This window comes from Vicia villosa, linkage group LG3, assembly GCF_029867415.1.
Source record: "Vicia villosa cultivar HV-30 ecotype Madison, WI linkage group LG3, Vvil1.0, whole genome shotgun sequence".
NCBI lineage: Eukaryota > Viridiplantae > Streptophyta > Magnoliopsida > Fabales > Fabaceae > Vicia > Vicia villosa.
The window spans coordinates 15,549,417-15,565,896 of NC_081182.1; the positions used below are offsets into that span (position 1 = coordinate 15,549,417).

Genomic DNA, 16,480 nt, shown 5'->3' on the forward strand with positions numbered 1-16,480 from the left:
TTATTAATAAAATAAAATTACATTCAAATTACTTAATTTTATTAATTTTTTATTTAAATAATGTGATCTTTAATATTTATTAATAAAAAAATTATATTTTTAAATTAAAAACAAACATTTTTCTGAATTTTAAACACATTTTACTATTTATTTAAATAAAATTATATTGTATTTACTTATTTTACACTACAAAATTGATATATTTATAAAAATAATTCAAAACCGTATAATATAAAAATAAATAACAAATAATGAGTAATGATTAACCCGAAATAATATATATGAAGTGAATAATAAAACAGATAAATTTTCTATTATTTTTAAACAATTTCATTTTATATCTTGTTTTTTTTAATTCTCAACAAAAAATTTACGTATTCATTATTTAATTTTTTTATACACATTTTGAACATTATATTATATTCTATTAAAAATTGGTAAAATTTTAGTATTTACTTTAAATAATAGAATATGATTTTATATAAAGAAAATAAAAAAGTAAATTTGTTTTAAAATAAAAAGAAGTTTTTTTCTAAGAATCTTGATTGGTTTTATAAAAATAATTTAGAATCACGTTTTCTTTTTAAAAAAAAATATTTAGAATCAAGTTTTCTTTTTTAAAATGAAGAGTAATTTAATTATTAGAAAAGTAGGAGAGATCTTTTTAATTTTATGTGAAAAATAAATTATGATTTAAAAAAATAAAAAATTATTTATTACCAAAAATAAGAGGAAACTATTTTAAAAAACAATCATGAGTCTCTAAGTGGACATTTCTAACTATTAGATTAAAATCATATCAAGGATATATTGGTGTAATTTGATCCCTCCTATATATATATATATATATATATATATATATATATATATATATATATATATATATATATATATATATATATATATATATATATATATATATATATATATATATATATATATATATATATATATATATATATATATATATATATATATATATATATAATCAATCGAGTCTATTAAAATTAAAATTTAAAACCAATCGAGTCTATTAAAATCAACAAAATCAAAATTTAATGGTCGTGATTCATTGTTCTTATTTCTCATGATAACCAAGTATTCTCACTTGAGTCGTCCCCTATATATATATATATATATATATATATATATATATATATATATATATATATATATATATATATATATATATATATATATATATATATATATATATATATATATATATATATATATATATATATATATATATATAGCGTATCAGGTGAAAACTGATATCTATTGTGAGAAACGAGAACTAATGATGTCAATCATCAGATTTAATTAACGTTTAAGATTTATTTATTATTTGACAAAATTTAATAAATAACAGAATTTAAATTTTTAATTTTTCCCAACATCCAATATGCACAACAATTACTATAATATTGTTAAAATGGCGGAATTTATTTTAAATTGTCAGAATTATAGAATTTATATAAATAAATAATATCTTAACATGCAAAAAAATAAATTAATCAAACTAAAATATATTATCTAATATTTTTAATTAAATTAAAATATAAGTAATAAATAATTAATTTATTTTTTATTAAAAATGGTCACAATATCAGAACTTGTAAACATAAATTTTTTTCTAACTTGCAGATAAATAAATTAAGCAAATTAAATATAATAATTTCAAATTCTTTAATATATTTAACACAAATGAAAATATATCAATGTGTTTTTATATAAATGGTCACAATGGTAAAACATTCAAAATATAAAGTTGATTTTATTTTTAATATTTTTTATACTTTAAAATCAATATACTTCTTTAATTTATATTTTATAATTCATATAATTTTATTCATTACATAGTTATAACTATATGGATCTATAATTTATTTTGATGAAAAAAAGTTGAATGTTCTAATATATTGATCTATATTTTACAGTATAAATGAATACATGATAAATAAAATAAACTTTTTATTTTTGAATGTTGTACTATTGTGACTATTTTAAATAAAAACTCATTATTGATTTATTATCAATATATTCATTTGAATAAAAATATTAAATCGTTTTAAGTGATTAACTATATTTTTATTTGTTTTATTTTTTTTACTTTTGAAAGTTCTATTATTTTGATCATTTTAAATAAAATCACATTATTGATTTATTGCCCATTTCCAAGTTAGGATATTATTTATTTTTATAAATTCTATAACTGTGACCATTTTAAATAAACTCTACCATTTCAACAATATTTTAATAATTGTGGCGTTTATTGGATGTTGGAAAATTAAAAATTTAAAACCTATTATTTATTCAATTTTGTCAAATAAAAAAATAGGTAATGTTAGTCTTTAATTTATATTAAATATTAGAATAATAAATAGAAAATTATTTATGGTAAGATTCTATTATTATAGAATTTATAAATCTTAAGCATAGTAGAAAAGCAATTCAATAAGGTGATCTCCATATGGAATAAATAAATCATAATCGTCAATTAAATCTGATGGTTTAGATTGTTAGATCTCGTTTCTCACAATTGATTTCAGTTCTCACCGGATACGCTCCCTATATATATATATATGGGACGTATCAAATGAGAACTTTGCCTATAATGAGAACTAAGAACTTTTAATAATAACCATTGGATTTGAATTAATGGCTCAGATTTATCTCATATTTTAAAATATTTAATTAATGTTTAACTGAATAAGTTATTTATGTAGTATGTATTTAACATATGAGGTAAATCTGAGCCATTAATTTAAATCTAATGGTTATTATTAAAAGTTCCCAATTCTCATTATAGCCAAAGTTCGCATTTGATACGTCCCATATATATATATATATATATATATATATATATATATATATATATATATATAGGATGTATCAAGTAGGAGGAATTTTTAAATAAGAGATAAGAGGATTCAATGCTAATCATTGGATTAATCAAGAGAGAGAATTAAATTATTTATTAAAATATTAATATAATTATTATTTCTCTCTCTTGATTAATCCAATGGTTAACATTGAATCCTCTTATCTCTTATTTAAAAATCCTCCTACTTGATACATTCCGTGTATATATATATATATATATATATATATATATATATATATATATATATATATATATATATATATATATATATATATATATATATATATCCAGGAAACAACCAAACAAACTAGTCCTCAAAACCTAAACAATACAAAGGTTTACTATATTGATATGCTTGGCAAATTTTCTATAACCTATACATCTTAATGCTATAACTTCCTTTATCCTATTAGTAACTGTATCATCCAAGGTATGTTGATTGAAGATCACATCATTACGCATCCTCCATACGGCATAGACAGTTTCAACAACAGCGGTTTTTAGGATGTCTCTCCTCCACCCTTTCTTTTTCACTTCGGCTATAATCCAATCTCTTTCAATCATCCAGTTTGCAGGGTCCCTAATATAACCAATCCATACCAGAATACACTTCCATATTCCTTTAGTTATGCTGCACTCAAACAAAAGGTGGTCCATTATTTCATCAGCAGGGCAGAACACACACTTAGGTTCAACATTTATGCCATACCTGAGCAATTGATCCTTGGTTTGGAGCCTCCCCTTGAAAGTGAGCCACATTATAAACACTACTCTAGGGGTATGTTTGGATTGATGGAATAGGATGGAATGGAGCAGAATGGAATGGAATAAAGTTATGTTCCATCGTTTGGATTGATTAAAAACAGATGGAATGGAGCGGTATCGGATGGAATGCATTCCATCCTATTCGATCACTTTCCATCATTTTTTGTACCCTTCGATTTGGGCGGAATGACAAAATTGCTCTATTCCATCATGAATTATCCAAACAATGGAATGGCATATTTATTCCATTCCGCTCCGTTCCACTCTGTTCCATCCCGCTCCGTTCCATTCTGCTCCGTTCTTTTTATTGTATTCAAACATAGCCTAGGTCTTGCATAGTTGGTGAAGAACACCTTCCTCCAATTCAATTGGTCTAATCCTCCTCTCAAATCTTTGTACATTTTTTATGTACTAAATCTATCCCTCTGTGCAGTAGCAATTTGCCAATACTGTGTGTGTTGCACTTGCTCCCTCACTTTAAGGATTCTCTTTAGCATCCATGAGCAATTGTGAGGGTGTTGCCACTACATAATATCTTGATTCTTTAGGTAATATGCATTCAGCCACCGCACCCATAACTTGTCAGCTTTTGACTGGATATTCCAAAGAAGCTTTGCAATTGTAGCTGCATTCCAATTACATAAGTCAGTTATGTTCAGGCCTCCAGCATTTCTTGGAGTGTAAATGCTATCCCAAGCTACAGGGGCCTTGTAGCTTCTCTCCTCTTTACCACTCCAAAGGAAATTTCTGCACATTCCTTCAATGTGATGAATGATCTTCTTGGGCAAAGGAAACACCTGCATCCAATAGGCAGAGATTGAGAACAGAACACTCCTTATAAGCTGGCACCTGCTTGCATAGCTCAAAAGTTTTGAAGTCCAATGCTGGATCCTTTGAACAATTTTTGCTATAAGAGGTTGGCACTGCATAATGGTAAGTCTTCTGTTCGAGAGAGGCACTCCTAAATATTTAAAGGGGAGAACACCTACTTCAAAACCAGTAGCAGCACAGATTTGTTGTTGGTCATGCTCCATGGTCCCTCCAAAATAAAGTTTTCACTTTTGAGGGTTCACTTTGAGCCCTGTTGCATCAGAAAAGTTATGAAATTCTGTCATAATAGCTTGCACAGAATTGGCATCACCTATGCTAAACAGAATCAGGTCATCAGTAAATGTTATATCAATAAGTTTCATCTTTGCACACTTGGGATGATATCTGAACTTTGGCTGCCTATGCACTTTCTTCAAGCTTCTATGTAAGTACTCCATTATCAGAACAAACAAGAGAGGTGATATTGGGCCACCTTGCCTAATTCCTCTCTTGGCTTTCACAATAGCACTTCTATGCCCTTGCACAACATATTTATAGGAAACAGTGGAGATACATAGCATAATCCAGTCAATAAATCTAGATGGGAAACTCATCTCTCTCAAAATGCCCTCAAGTGCTCGCCATTCAACTGTATCATAGGCCTTCTGGAGGTCCATATGAATGGCACATCTTGGAGATATATGCTTGCAATTGTATCCTCTCAGCAGCCCATGTGCTATGATGATATTATCATGAATCACTCTGCCTGGAACAAAAGCAGCTTGTGTATCATCTACAATATCAGCTATAACTCTACTAAGTCTTGTTGTTAGGATTTTTGATATGATCTTATAAATGGTGGTGCAGCAAGCTATTGGTCTAATATCCTTCATGGTTTTAGCATTGGATGACTTAGGAATTAAAGTCACTAGAGTATAGTTTACAGCTGCATACATCCTGTTGTTGTCAAAGAAATCCATGACAACCTTCACTACATCCTGCTTAATAACAGTCCAACTGGCCTTGAAAAACTTTGCATTAAACCCATCTACATCAGGGGCTTTGTTGTTTCCAATTCCCTACAAGGCATCCTTTATCTCTTTTTCAGTGACTTGTTGAATTAGTAAGTTTTGTTGCTCCCAAGTGAGTTGTTTCCCATCTCTGAGGACTTCCACATCAATGTGTCTGAGATTCTGAGCTACTTCTCCTACCAGGCCCTGATAAAAGTTGATTACTTCAGCTTCAATGTCTTGGATCTCCACTAGAGTTTTGCCATGTTGGTTCTCCAATTTGTATAGCCCAGTTTGTTTATTCTTCCCTCTGATTATTGCATGGAAGTAGGCATTGTTTGAGTCTCCCAATTGCAGCCAATCCACCTTTGCCTTTTAATTGAGAATCTTTTCCTCCAACTCTGTGTTTTGTATGACTTTTTCAGTCCAGTCCTTTACTTGTGTAATCAGATCCTGATTGAATCTATCCCCCTCAAGCATTTGTTGAGCTTTTTCAAGCTTGTCTCTGTTATCCTGGATTTTCCTAACTCCCTCTATTTCTCTTTTAGTGTAGTTCCTCATTGTGGCTTGGAGCCTCATAAGTTTCCTCCAGAGGATGTACATAAGCATGCCCTTCTCAAGTTGCTTCCAACTGTTGTGAATCATCTGCAAGTAGTCACTTCTTTCAGTAATACAGTTCAAGAACTTAAAGCCATATGGAGTTTTAGGCACTGGTGCTGTATTATTAATATGAATCTTCAAAGGGGCATGATCAGAGATGTGAGGCTGCATTACTTCAATTTCACTTTGAGGATATTGTTGGTACCATGTTGTGTTGCAGATAGCCCTATCAATCCTGGAATATATCATTCCATTAGCCTGTTTATTAGACCATGTGAAATGATCCCCTCGAGTCTCATGTTCAGTTAAGCCTACTGTTTCCATCATACTAACCAGATCTGCATATTCAGTAGAATGAACATCCTTTCCACCAATCCTGTCACCTCCAGTTAACACATTACTAAAGTCTCCTATGATCATCCAAGGACCTCTAACATTATTAGCTAAGTCTTCTATATCCTTCCAAAGGCTTATCCTCTTAATAAGTTGATTCTGGGCATAAACAATGGTGAGGTTAAAAGCTTTGTCTCCATTAAGATGGTAGAGCTCACAGTGGAGGAATTGGTCAGAGCTAGCCATAGTGTGAACCTCCCATCTATCTTTCCTACACATAAACCATATCCTACCATTCTGGTGGTGCACATAATTATCGCTACAATCCCAATACTGACCAAAGGCTTTTCTAATGTTCTCAACTTTATTTATTTTCACCCTAGTTTCTAAAAGAGCAAAACAAGATACCTGATGCTTTTTGAGGTGGGCTGCAACCTCTAAGTATCTTGATTTCTTATTGAGCCCTCTAATGTTCCAGCTTATCATCATGGCACAGTCTCATGGACTGTGGAGCATTCTCCAACTCCCAAGATATCAAAGCCATTCGTGCAATCCAGGCCCTCCTTATCTTCAAATCTAAGTGCTCTGAATGGCTTGCTGTAACACCCCATTTCTACCCGGCAATTATAATGCGGAAAATATCAGAGTATTTAAAATTTTCTCGACAAACAAATGAGGCGTCACATATTCACTTCAACAATAAATCACTTCATCGCATTTAGCGGATACATAACACTTTCTAAAACAGAATAACTTCTTTTATTAATAAAACAGCGGAGTCATGATTCTCAATTTCCGACTCAAGTAACATCTTAATCACATAAACAACATCATATTAATAAAGCAACTTCACTTAACATATCATTCTAATAAACTAGGATAGTCACAATAAACAACAACATCATAAACATTATAAATCGTTCCCCCGAGTGCTACGTATCAGAGCGACAACCGACTCGATTAACGGCAACTAAATCTTCATACTCGAACACCTGCACGTTACCAATATAAAGGCAACGACGAACAAGAGTAAAGGGTGAGATATCAAATCATATAAGTGAGCGCATGATAAATTGTATATTAGGATCCAGGAATATATAGTTATCACATCGCAAGTATTAATATTGCTATACACTTCATGCTTTCACTAATTCACAAATCTCACAACAAGTCACAACACTTCATATTCATATCAATTATATATATACTTCATTTACTTTGCAAGCCAAGTCACAATTCATTATAAGTATAAATCACAATTCTAATCCTAAAACATCACCGCATATAAGTCATACATCTAGTCACAAAAACATCACATATAAGTCACCCAAACATATTCAGTTAATTGCACTCACAGGTATTGATATCATCATACTATTCATAAAATCATCAATTCACATTTTCACATACTTTCATTATTTAACAAGTCACTAAATACAATCACAATATATTCACAAAACGTCACAACTATGAATCACATAAGACACATGGGACATGACTCATGTATATGCATGTGGTACCAATCGGAGCTTCAGCCCCCGTCACCAATTGCCATTTGGCCCGTCATGTTTGCCATAGTTTTCAGGCCGTCATGTTTGCCATAGTTTTCAGGCCGTCACAGAGTATGCATATGGAATGTGACTCGACAAACAAGACAACACAACATACTCATCAAAATCACATATCGTCACGAGGCATAAGCCTATATCACAATCACATTACCATTTATTCGAGGTAATTCACGTCACTATAATATTTCACCTTCATTTAGTCACAAAATCACCATCACAAATATATATATAACATCACGTATTACAATTCATCACAAACATCGTCATGTTTCGACACATCATCGCAAATCATATAACTTCACATATTAACAAAATCATCACAACATCATCATGTTTCGGCGTAACACCACAAACATATAACTTCATATAACGACAAAATCATCACAACAAATCGACACATTAAGCTAAGTCAAATTAGTCTTATAATTCTGTATAAATTAGTCGATTTATTAACTCACTAATCCACTATCAACTAACCAAAATTATTCACCTAATAATCTCTAATTAATCGGGTATATCCTGCGTCACTACCAGTTATCTAGTTTCCAGTTAAATCCTTAATATTCACAACTTTACGAATTTTCGGGTTATACTCCCAAGTCACTAGAAACACAGCTCAACCGGTTAATTCGAATACAATTCTATTCTTTACCGGTTATTCAATTCGTTCGGTTAAATTCTCAAGATACCGCCATTTACCGACAAACCGAATAATTAATCTAAGTCTAGGTATTTTCTAATTAAATAGGCTTATTGAAAATCAATTCAACCATTAATTTAATTGACCGATTAATATCAAATTTTCGACAAAAGAACACCACCACGTTAATGTACTAATTAAACTTAGCTACCACGTAAATTTTCATCAAATTCTGGACAACTAATTATACCGCTTAATTCGGCTATTTCGATCAAACGGGACATTTTGGAATACTTAGATTCTATAGTTCCTACTGTTCATAATTTCATTTTGTTTCTATTCATTATACTGTTTTGCATTTTATTGGTTTCATATCTAATATTGTTATACATGCCTATCCTACTTTTTCTAACTATATAAAATGTCAGGATCATGTTTTCATCACTATGGTATGATACCATTATATTTACATGGGAACAGAGCCACATACAAAGACAAACAAGAAACGTACATATAGGCCACACACAAGAAAAAAAGTTCAAATAATGTGAAATATGCATAAAAATAACATTAAGTCACTACACACTTCAGCCTAGTCTATGCTGCCCGTCAATGGGCATTCTTGCGCCGTCACAGGCTGTGCCACCCGTCAAAGGGCATTTATGGTAAGCTCCACCTTTCACACAGTATCAGCACCATGGACAAGGTTATCTCAGTTCCAGATTCATTAATAATAAACATAGTTAACAGAAATAACCATTCAATTTTTTTAGATTGTCTTGAATAAATTCTATTTATCTTCTTCTTTTTTTTATAGCAACAATTCAACATAAGATAATGCAATAAATCTACACACCCAACTCCCCACATACAAGGTTTCATGAGCCCCATTATAGGAAGAGAATCTCACCCTTACCTTATTCAATTTGAAGCAACTTGTTGGGTCTCCGATTGCTCTTCCGAATTGGCACCATGAATGAAAATCTTCAAGCTCATTCCTCTTCTCCAAGACTTGCCTCTTTCTATTCAAATGACAACACTCTTCTTCTCATCTCTAAACCCTAATTTTATTATTTCAATTGGGCTTAGTCTTTCACTTGTTCTTCACAAACTAATTTAGGCCCAATAAGAATAATAACTCAAAATAACCAATATATCACTTAATAATATTCCACCGATATAATAATTCCGACTTACAAATAATATTATTCTTAATATTATTTTCCGACTTCAATTTAATAATTCCAAATGTGCCCTTAAATAACACCGACAATCCAAATTCGACCAATATATCATATTTCCGGTCTAATCTTAATTACTCAGAAAAGTCCCAAAACTTCAAATATTATTCCATTAATATTTCTAATACTGAAAATATCAAAACTCTTGATTAAATATCGATCCGCTATCCCGAACTAATATCGACTAAATCGTCTCAAAATACGAAAACTTCACTAAATACTCCAAACGTCTAGATTAAGCGAATAATCGAATTTCCGGGCGTTACACTTGCCATTTGAAGTCACTTGCAAAAAGTAAGTATATTTATAAAAGTTATTAATTCATCAAGTAGAATTATTTTCAGTAAGAATCTCTTCGTATGAAAAGTTTATATATTGAGCATAACAGATAAAATTCAGTGAGGTGATCTTCATATTAGAAACTTTAAATCTAAAACGTTAATGAAATTCAACGATTGATATTAATAGTTCTCGTTTCTCACATAAATATTAGTTCTCACCGGATACGCTCCCTTTATATATATATATATATATATATATATATATATATATATATATATATATATATATATAGGGTATATCATATGAGAATGATATTTTTATATGAGAATGTGAGAATGAAACTGAACCATTGAATTTTAAAATAAATGATGGAGATTATAGGTGAATCTTTTTTTTCTTCACATTCTCATATAAAAATTGCATTCTCATATGTCATATATTATATATATATATATATATATATATATATATATATATATATATATATATATATATATATATATATATATATATATATATATATATATATATATATATATATATATATATATATTAAGTATAAATTCAAAAGAGTTACTCCAATTTTTAACCTTTCATTTTCATTAATTTAACGATTTAATTTAATTGATTTTTTATATAGAAAAATATTTTCAAAAATAATTACATTAAATAATAAATTAAAGTCATTAGATTAATTAAGATTAAAAGTTAAGATTTAAAATACCTCTTTTAAATTTCTGGAGTAAAAATGACCCTCCTTTTATGATACACTTTAAATCATGCACTTGTTTCGTGCAAAATTGAAACTTAAAATTATGTCTTTTTACATGTTTTGCTCATCAAAATTTTCCCATCATTCTTTTCTTTCATCTCAACTATATTTCTCATAAATTCAATGTTAGTTTAATAATTCTCATCACAATTGCATTTTTTTTATTGCAATTGGATACATTTTATTATTCTATAAATATTTACCACAAAATTACAATCATAATTTTAAATCATAGTGCAGTTTCATCATTCTCTTTCATAAGCATGTGAGACAAGTGCCTAATGGCTAATTTTCTCAAATATTAATACTTATAGATTTTAAATTATATAAAAGTATGTAGACAGCTATATGAGTGTATAATAATATACACAACTACAAAACACATAAATTATGATAATATTTTTACATAATATAAAAAGATCAAATCATTATTAGAATTTAATATTGATAATTATACCAAGATATTTTCACTTCAAGAAGAATATAGTTTTTGACCAATTAGTTGGTTCAGGGGTGATTGGTGCTGGACTTGGTAGGGAGAATCACGGTTCGATCCCCGCAACTGCGATCGGGAGGGGGCTGGAACCACTTGATGCCAGAACTGACCGCCGAACCGGACTAAACCGGTGGTGATAAACCAAAAACAAAAAAATATATAGTTTTCACAAATTACAACAAAATTTGAGGTAATTAAAGTTTTAATATAAGTAATTACAATATGAGGAATACAAAATCTAACATGCCAATTATTTTTTATCCACAAATAAATTATTATTTTATAATATTTAATATTTAAATTTCTAATTTTATAAATTTATATTTTAGTCATTCTTTTTTAATGTATTAGATATTAATCAAATTTTTTATTTGGCTTAATTGCAATTTTGGTCCCCTATTATTATTTTTTTGAGTTTTAGTCCTTCTATTTTAAAATTCTTAATTTTAATCCCTTTATTTTAGTTTCTTGAGGATTTTGATCCCTTTCAAATCCAAAGACAATTTTTAATGAAATGGAACTCACATTGATGACATGTTCAACCTAAATCTTAAATAAACTAACATTTCACTACTGAACTGGCATTGACACATCATCAATATGAGCGTCATTTCATTTAAAATTGTCCTCAAATTTGCAAATTGTCTTCAAATTTGCAGGGGACCAAAATCCTCAAAAAAAACAAAAATATAGGAACTAAAATTCCGAATTTTAAAATAGAGGGACCAAAACTAAAAAAAAATACCAAGGACCAAAATTGCAATTAAGCATTTTTATTTTGAGAAAAAGTCATGATTTCTATTCTTGGATAATTCCTTCTTCTCGTCAAATAAGCTTTTTCCAACTCATTCAATACTTTTTTGCTTAACAATTATTATTTTTAATTAATTTAAGTTTTCAAATCGATGAATTTTCCAATTTTGATTATTAATAAACATTTCTTACAAGGAGTTGTTTCATCTTTATTTTTCATTTGGTATCAATGATTCCTTCTTCTTTTAATTAAGTCACAAATTTCTTAAATCACTAATTTTTTTTATCTTTTTAGTTTTCACTAATCTAGTTTTTTTTGAAACCACTTACCAACTAATAGGAAAAACATGCATTACTTGATTATTTTGAAAAAAACATGATAATGTTGTTACTCATCATGGTCTCACTGTGGTTCATACTCGTTTCCTGCCTCTCGTTAAATACTGATTTCTTTGTCCTGCCACTACTGATGACCAAGATCCTCATCTTGCCACTACTAATGGTGAAGTCTTTCTAAAAGATTGCGCTTATTTTTTACTAGTGATAAGACATTGATTTTCAAAAGTGTTTAACTATAGGTTGATTTCGACAATGTCAGGAAAGAAAACTATTTTGTAAAATAAATTATAAAAAATAATGTATTGCTCTATTTCATTTAAATGTTCGTTTCACTTAAATATTATGTATTTTTTTTGATTTCATTATGATTGTTTTCTTCTTCTTCAATTCTATTATATATTTAATAATATTTAAAAGAAATAATAAATTTTCGAAAAAGGAAAATCTGCTCAAAAGAAAAATTATTGAGATTTGGTATTTATGTCTAAATTCTTAGGGATTCGGTTGTCTCTCTGGAGAGTTGGTGTGTTTTTTTAGAGTTTTTTCTTTCGGGTTTAACCAGCTAGGTCTAGGAAAATTTTGCTTTAATTTGACATGCATTGATGTGGATTATCTGGTTAGTGCATAACGATAAATTGTTTTCGGAATCGTCAATGAAAGAGGTAGAGGACAATAACATTTTGGCTAAATTACAGTTTTGGTCCCCCTGTTTTGGTATTTTCACGATTTTGGTCCCCCTATTTTCTTTTTAAACAGTTTTGGTCCCCCATTCCATTTTTGAACCAACTGTTCATGTACTGTTCATGTACGGTCATGTACTGTTCATGTACGAATCATGCACTGTTTATGAACAAAATTGAGATGGGGGACTAAAACTGTTTAAAAAGAAAATAGGGGGACCAAAATCGTGAAAATACCAAAACAGGGGGACTAAAACTGTAATTTAGCCTAACATTTTTTTTACTTAGAGTTGGTTTTTTAACATGTCAACATCGATTTTGATCCAAAATCATGTCTCTAAATCGTTCTTGTTTCTCTATTAGTTAAATAAGTGGTTTTCACATATATTTAATGTTTCTTTTTTTTTTTTTTATTTCGTAAGTTTTGGTACGTCTTTGTTTGTTTTGCTTTCCTCTCTTTGTGCAATATATTTTGTTTTTCTATCTTTGTGCAGTATTCATTTGTTTTAGGTTGAAAGATGAGTTTTAATCTAGTGTAGATCTATTCTATGACTTTGGTGTCATTAACATTACAGATCCGGAGACATGAATATTTTGGACATTTCAATATAGTTACAGTTTGTTGGCATATGCGATTTACCGTATTATGCTATTAACATGGATACTATGAGTTTATTTGCAGATTCATCCCTTTTGTTTTTTTGGCGATTTTTAATTTGTATGGCAACAACGTACTATATCAATTGGAATGAATGAATATGCCTTCTGTTTTCGGAGATGCATCTCCGAACACACAAAAAATTATTTTTCCTCAATAAAATTTAGAGATGCACAACCAAATTTATTTTAAAGGTATGTTCGAAAATGCATCTCCGAACATACCTTTTTTAAATTAAACAAATAGTTTGGAGATGCATCTCCGAACTAGGTGGGATGAGGATTTAACTGAAAACTAAGAAAACCAAGGAATGATAAGACTCAGGTGACCCACCTTAACTGCATCTGCCTCACGATAGGGAGGCGTCGGCCTCTTGGAGTCGACTTTCACGGGGGCAAGGATCACATAATCGTGCGGCCCATGATGAGGATGTGCCAGTTGCACCCCATATCCCAGTTGCTAAGGTTGCCCCACCTTGCAGGACCATTTCCAGGAGGGACCACATACACGTCTTTACTCATATACTTTGGAGAGTTCGTGGCTCCACATGTATGGAAAAGAGAGGTATATTTTTGAACTTCCTCTATTTAATTTTTGAGCTTCCTCTATATTATATTTTTTCAACTAAATTGACCATGTTATATTTAATTTCCAATAGGAGGGTGATTGTCTGAAATGTGTGAATCATGCAAGAAAGATTCACCATCTTTATCAGCTCGAGGATGTCTGGTTCCGAAATGTACTCCAAAATTCCGTGCTTGCATGTATATGTGCATCTGGATACACCAACATCATCAGTGGCATGCATATTGCATTTACTGAGAGATGACACAGTGAGACGTCGTATTTCAACCTCCCCATTGGTGAGATGACTATTACACTAGATGATGTAGTATGCGTACTACACCTTCCCAATAGAGGAAGGTTGCTTGATCATTCTAAGATTAGCAGGACTGAGGCTATTGATATGATGGTGAATTTGTTGGGAGCTGAATATGATGATGCATTTGAGCAATGTACAAACACCAGGGGTGCACATGGCAAGTTTTCTTATTTGGAGGAATTCTATGAAAAGACTTGGAGACATTTGAACACCTAGACACCGATAATTTATGGGCTGACTACCATAGGGAGTGTGTCCTGAGGTGCTACTTCCTGTTTCTGGTTGGCACGTTCATGTTTGTGGACAAAAGTGCTAACTATGTGGACGTGGCATACCTAAAATAGTTCATCGACTTGGAGTCCATTCTCGAGTGAAATTGAGGGACACTATGCTTGGTTTAACTGTACCACAACCTGAACGAAGCTTGCAAATGGGCGATAAAGCAGATGACGGATTCATACACTCTGCTTACGGTAGTTTCCAAATCACACTATTAAGTTACAAACTAGTTATTTCTTTTTACACTTGTTACTAGTACTTTTTTCCTAACGTCAGGGATGGATCATGACTTACTATCACCTCATCCACTGGTTTGCACATTCCCCGACCTATACTCATGATTGGCCAAATACAGATACTTGTCGGTTTGTTCCTAGTAGCGAGAATGATCATATCTTGTCGTAGCGTGTGTATATTGACTGCACTCAATGGTCACCGGGACAAAGTTCCATTTGACCCCGTTTCATTATACGCTCGATGGTTGGCATGTGGGACCAACGTCATGTGCATATATTTGTCCGAGCGGTGCATGCGACAGTTTGGGTACATGCAGATCATTCCAGGTCATCTTTCCAGGATGCTTTTATCCATACTGTCTATAGAGACCTGGATGACATTCTGGCGGATTTTGAGAATCATATGGTGCCGATGGAGTATCGGACTCATGAGGCCACATCTCAGTGGAGCTATGTTGAGGGTTACATAATATAGTTCTATAAAGTGTCACACCCTTACATAACACAAGACGCTCTTGGACGTCCACTCAAGCCTGCTCATGATAATCTCCTGGAGAATTTGTAGGCATTGGATGACTATGCCGTTAATATGTTGCCGCACAGTCAAAACATTATGTGGCTTACACGTCAGGGCATCAAGTCCTGAGTGTTTGCGAGAGGTAGATATGAAGCGATCGACCTAGTAAAGTTTATTCTTTTGAGGCACAGAGTGTCGTGGCTTACTGTAGGCAGAGGAGAAACGAAGGTGTTAGGATTAGGAATACACAATAAAGTATTTTGGTTGTATTTTGTTTAATTTTAATCGACTTTGAGAATAATAGTTGTACTAATATATTTGGTTTCTATAATATTTGATTTTATTAAAGCTTTACGTGGTTCTATAATATTCATTTTCATTAATCGTTGAAACAAGTAGCAGAATTTTTAGTCGAATTGAAAACACCACAATACTTGAAAAATGATTCTGGAAAAATTATGCAGGCAAAATTTCAAATATGTATCTCTGAACCAATTTTCTTAAGAAACGTGAGGGTTGTTTGATTTTTTAAGGACAAAAATTGACTTTGAAGAGGCATCTCCCAATTTTTCCTAGGGGTGCGCCCATATAGCAAGGGATGAGAAATTGACTTAAATTTTCATTAGGTAACATTATTGGGCCATATTTGAGTAAATTGCGGGCCAAATTGAATGTTATTGGGTCATGTTTTAAGCCCAATTCTTTTCGCCTTTTTCATATAACAAAAA

The 16,480-nt window shown here is 30.9% G+C and overlaps 1 protein-coding gene across 1 annotated transcript; it reads right to left on the reverse strand.

Annotated features, from left to right (window-relative positions):
- Nucleotides 1-3,208: 3,208 nt before the first annotated feature.
- On the reverse strand, nucleotides 3,209-3,646 carry LOC131657620 (uncharacterized). Its single transcript, XM_058926996.1, has one exon. It carries the CDS (start codon nucleotides 3,644-3,646, stop codon nucleotides 3,209-3,211), a length of 438 nt encoding a protein of 145 aa, XP_058782979.1.
- Between the last annotated feature and the right edge of the window lie 12,834 nt (nucleotides 3,647-16,480).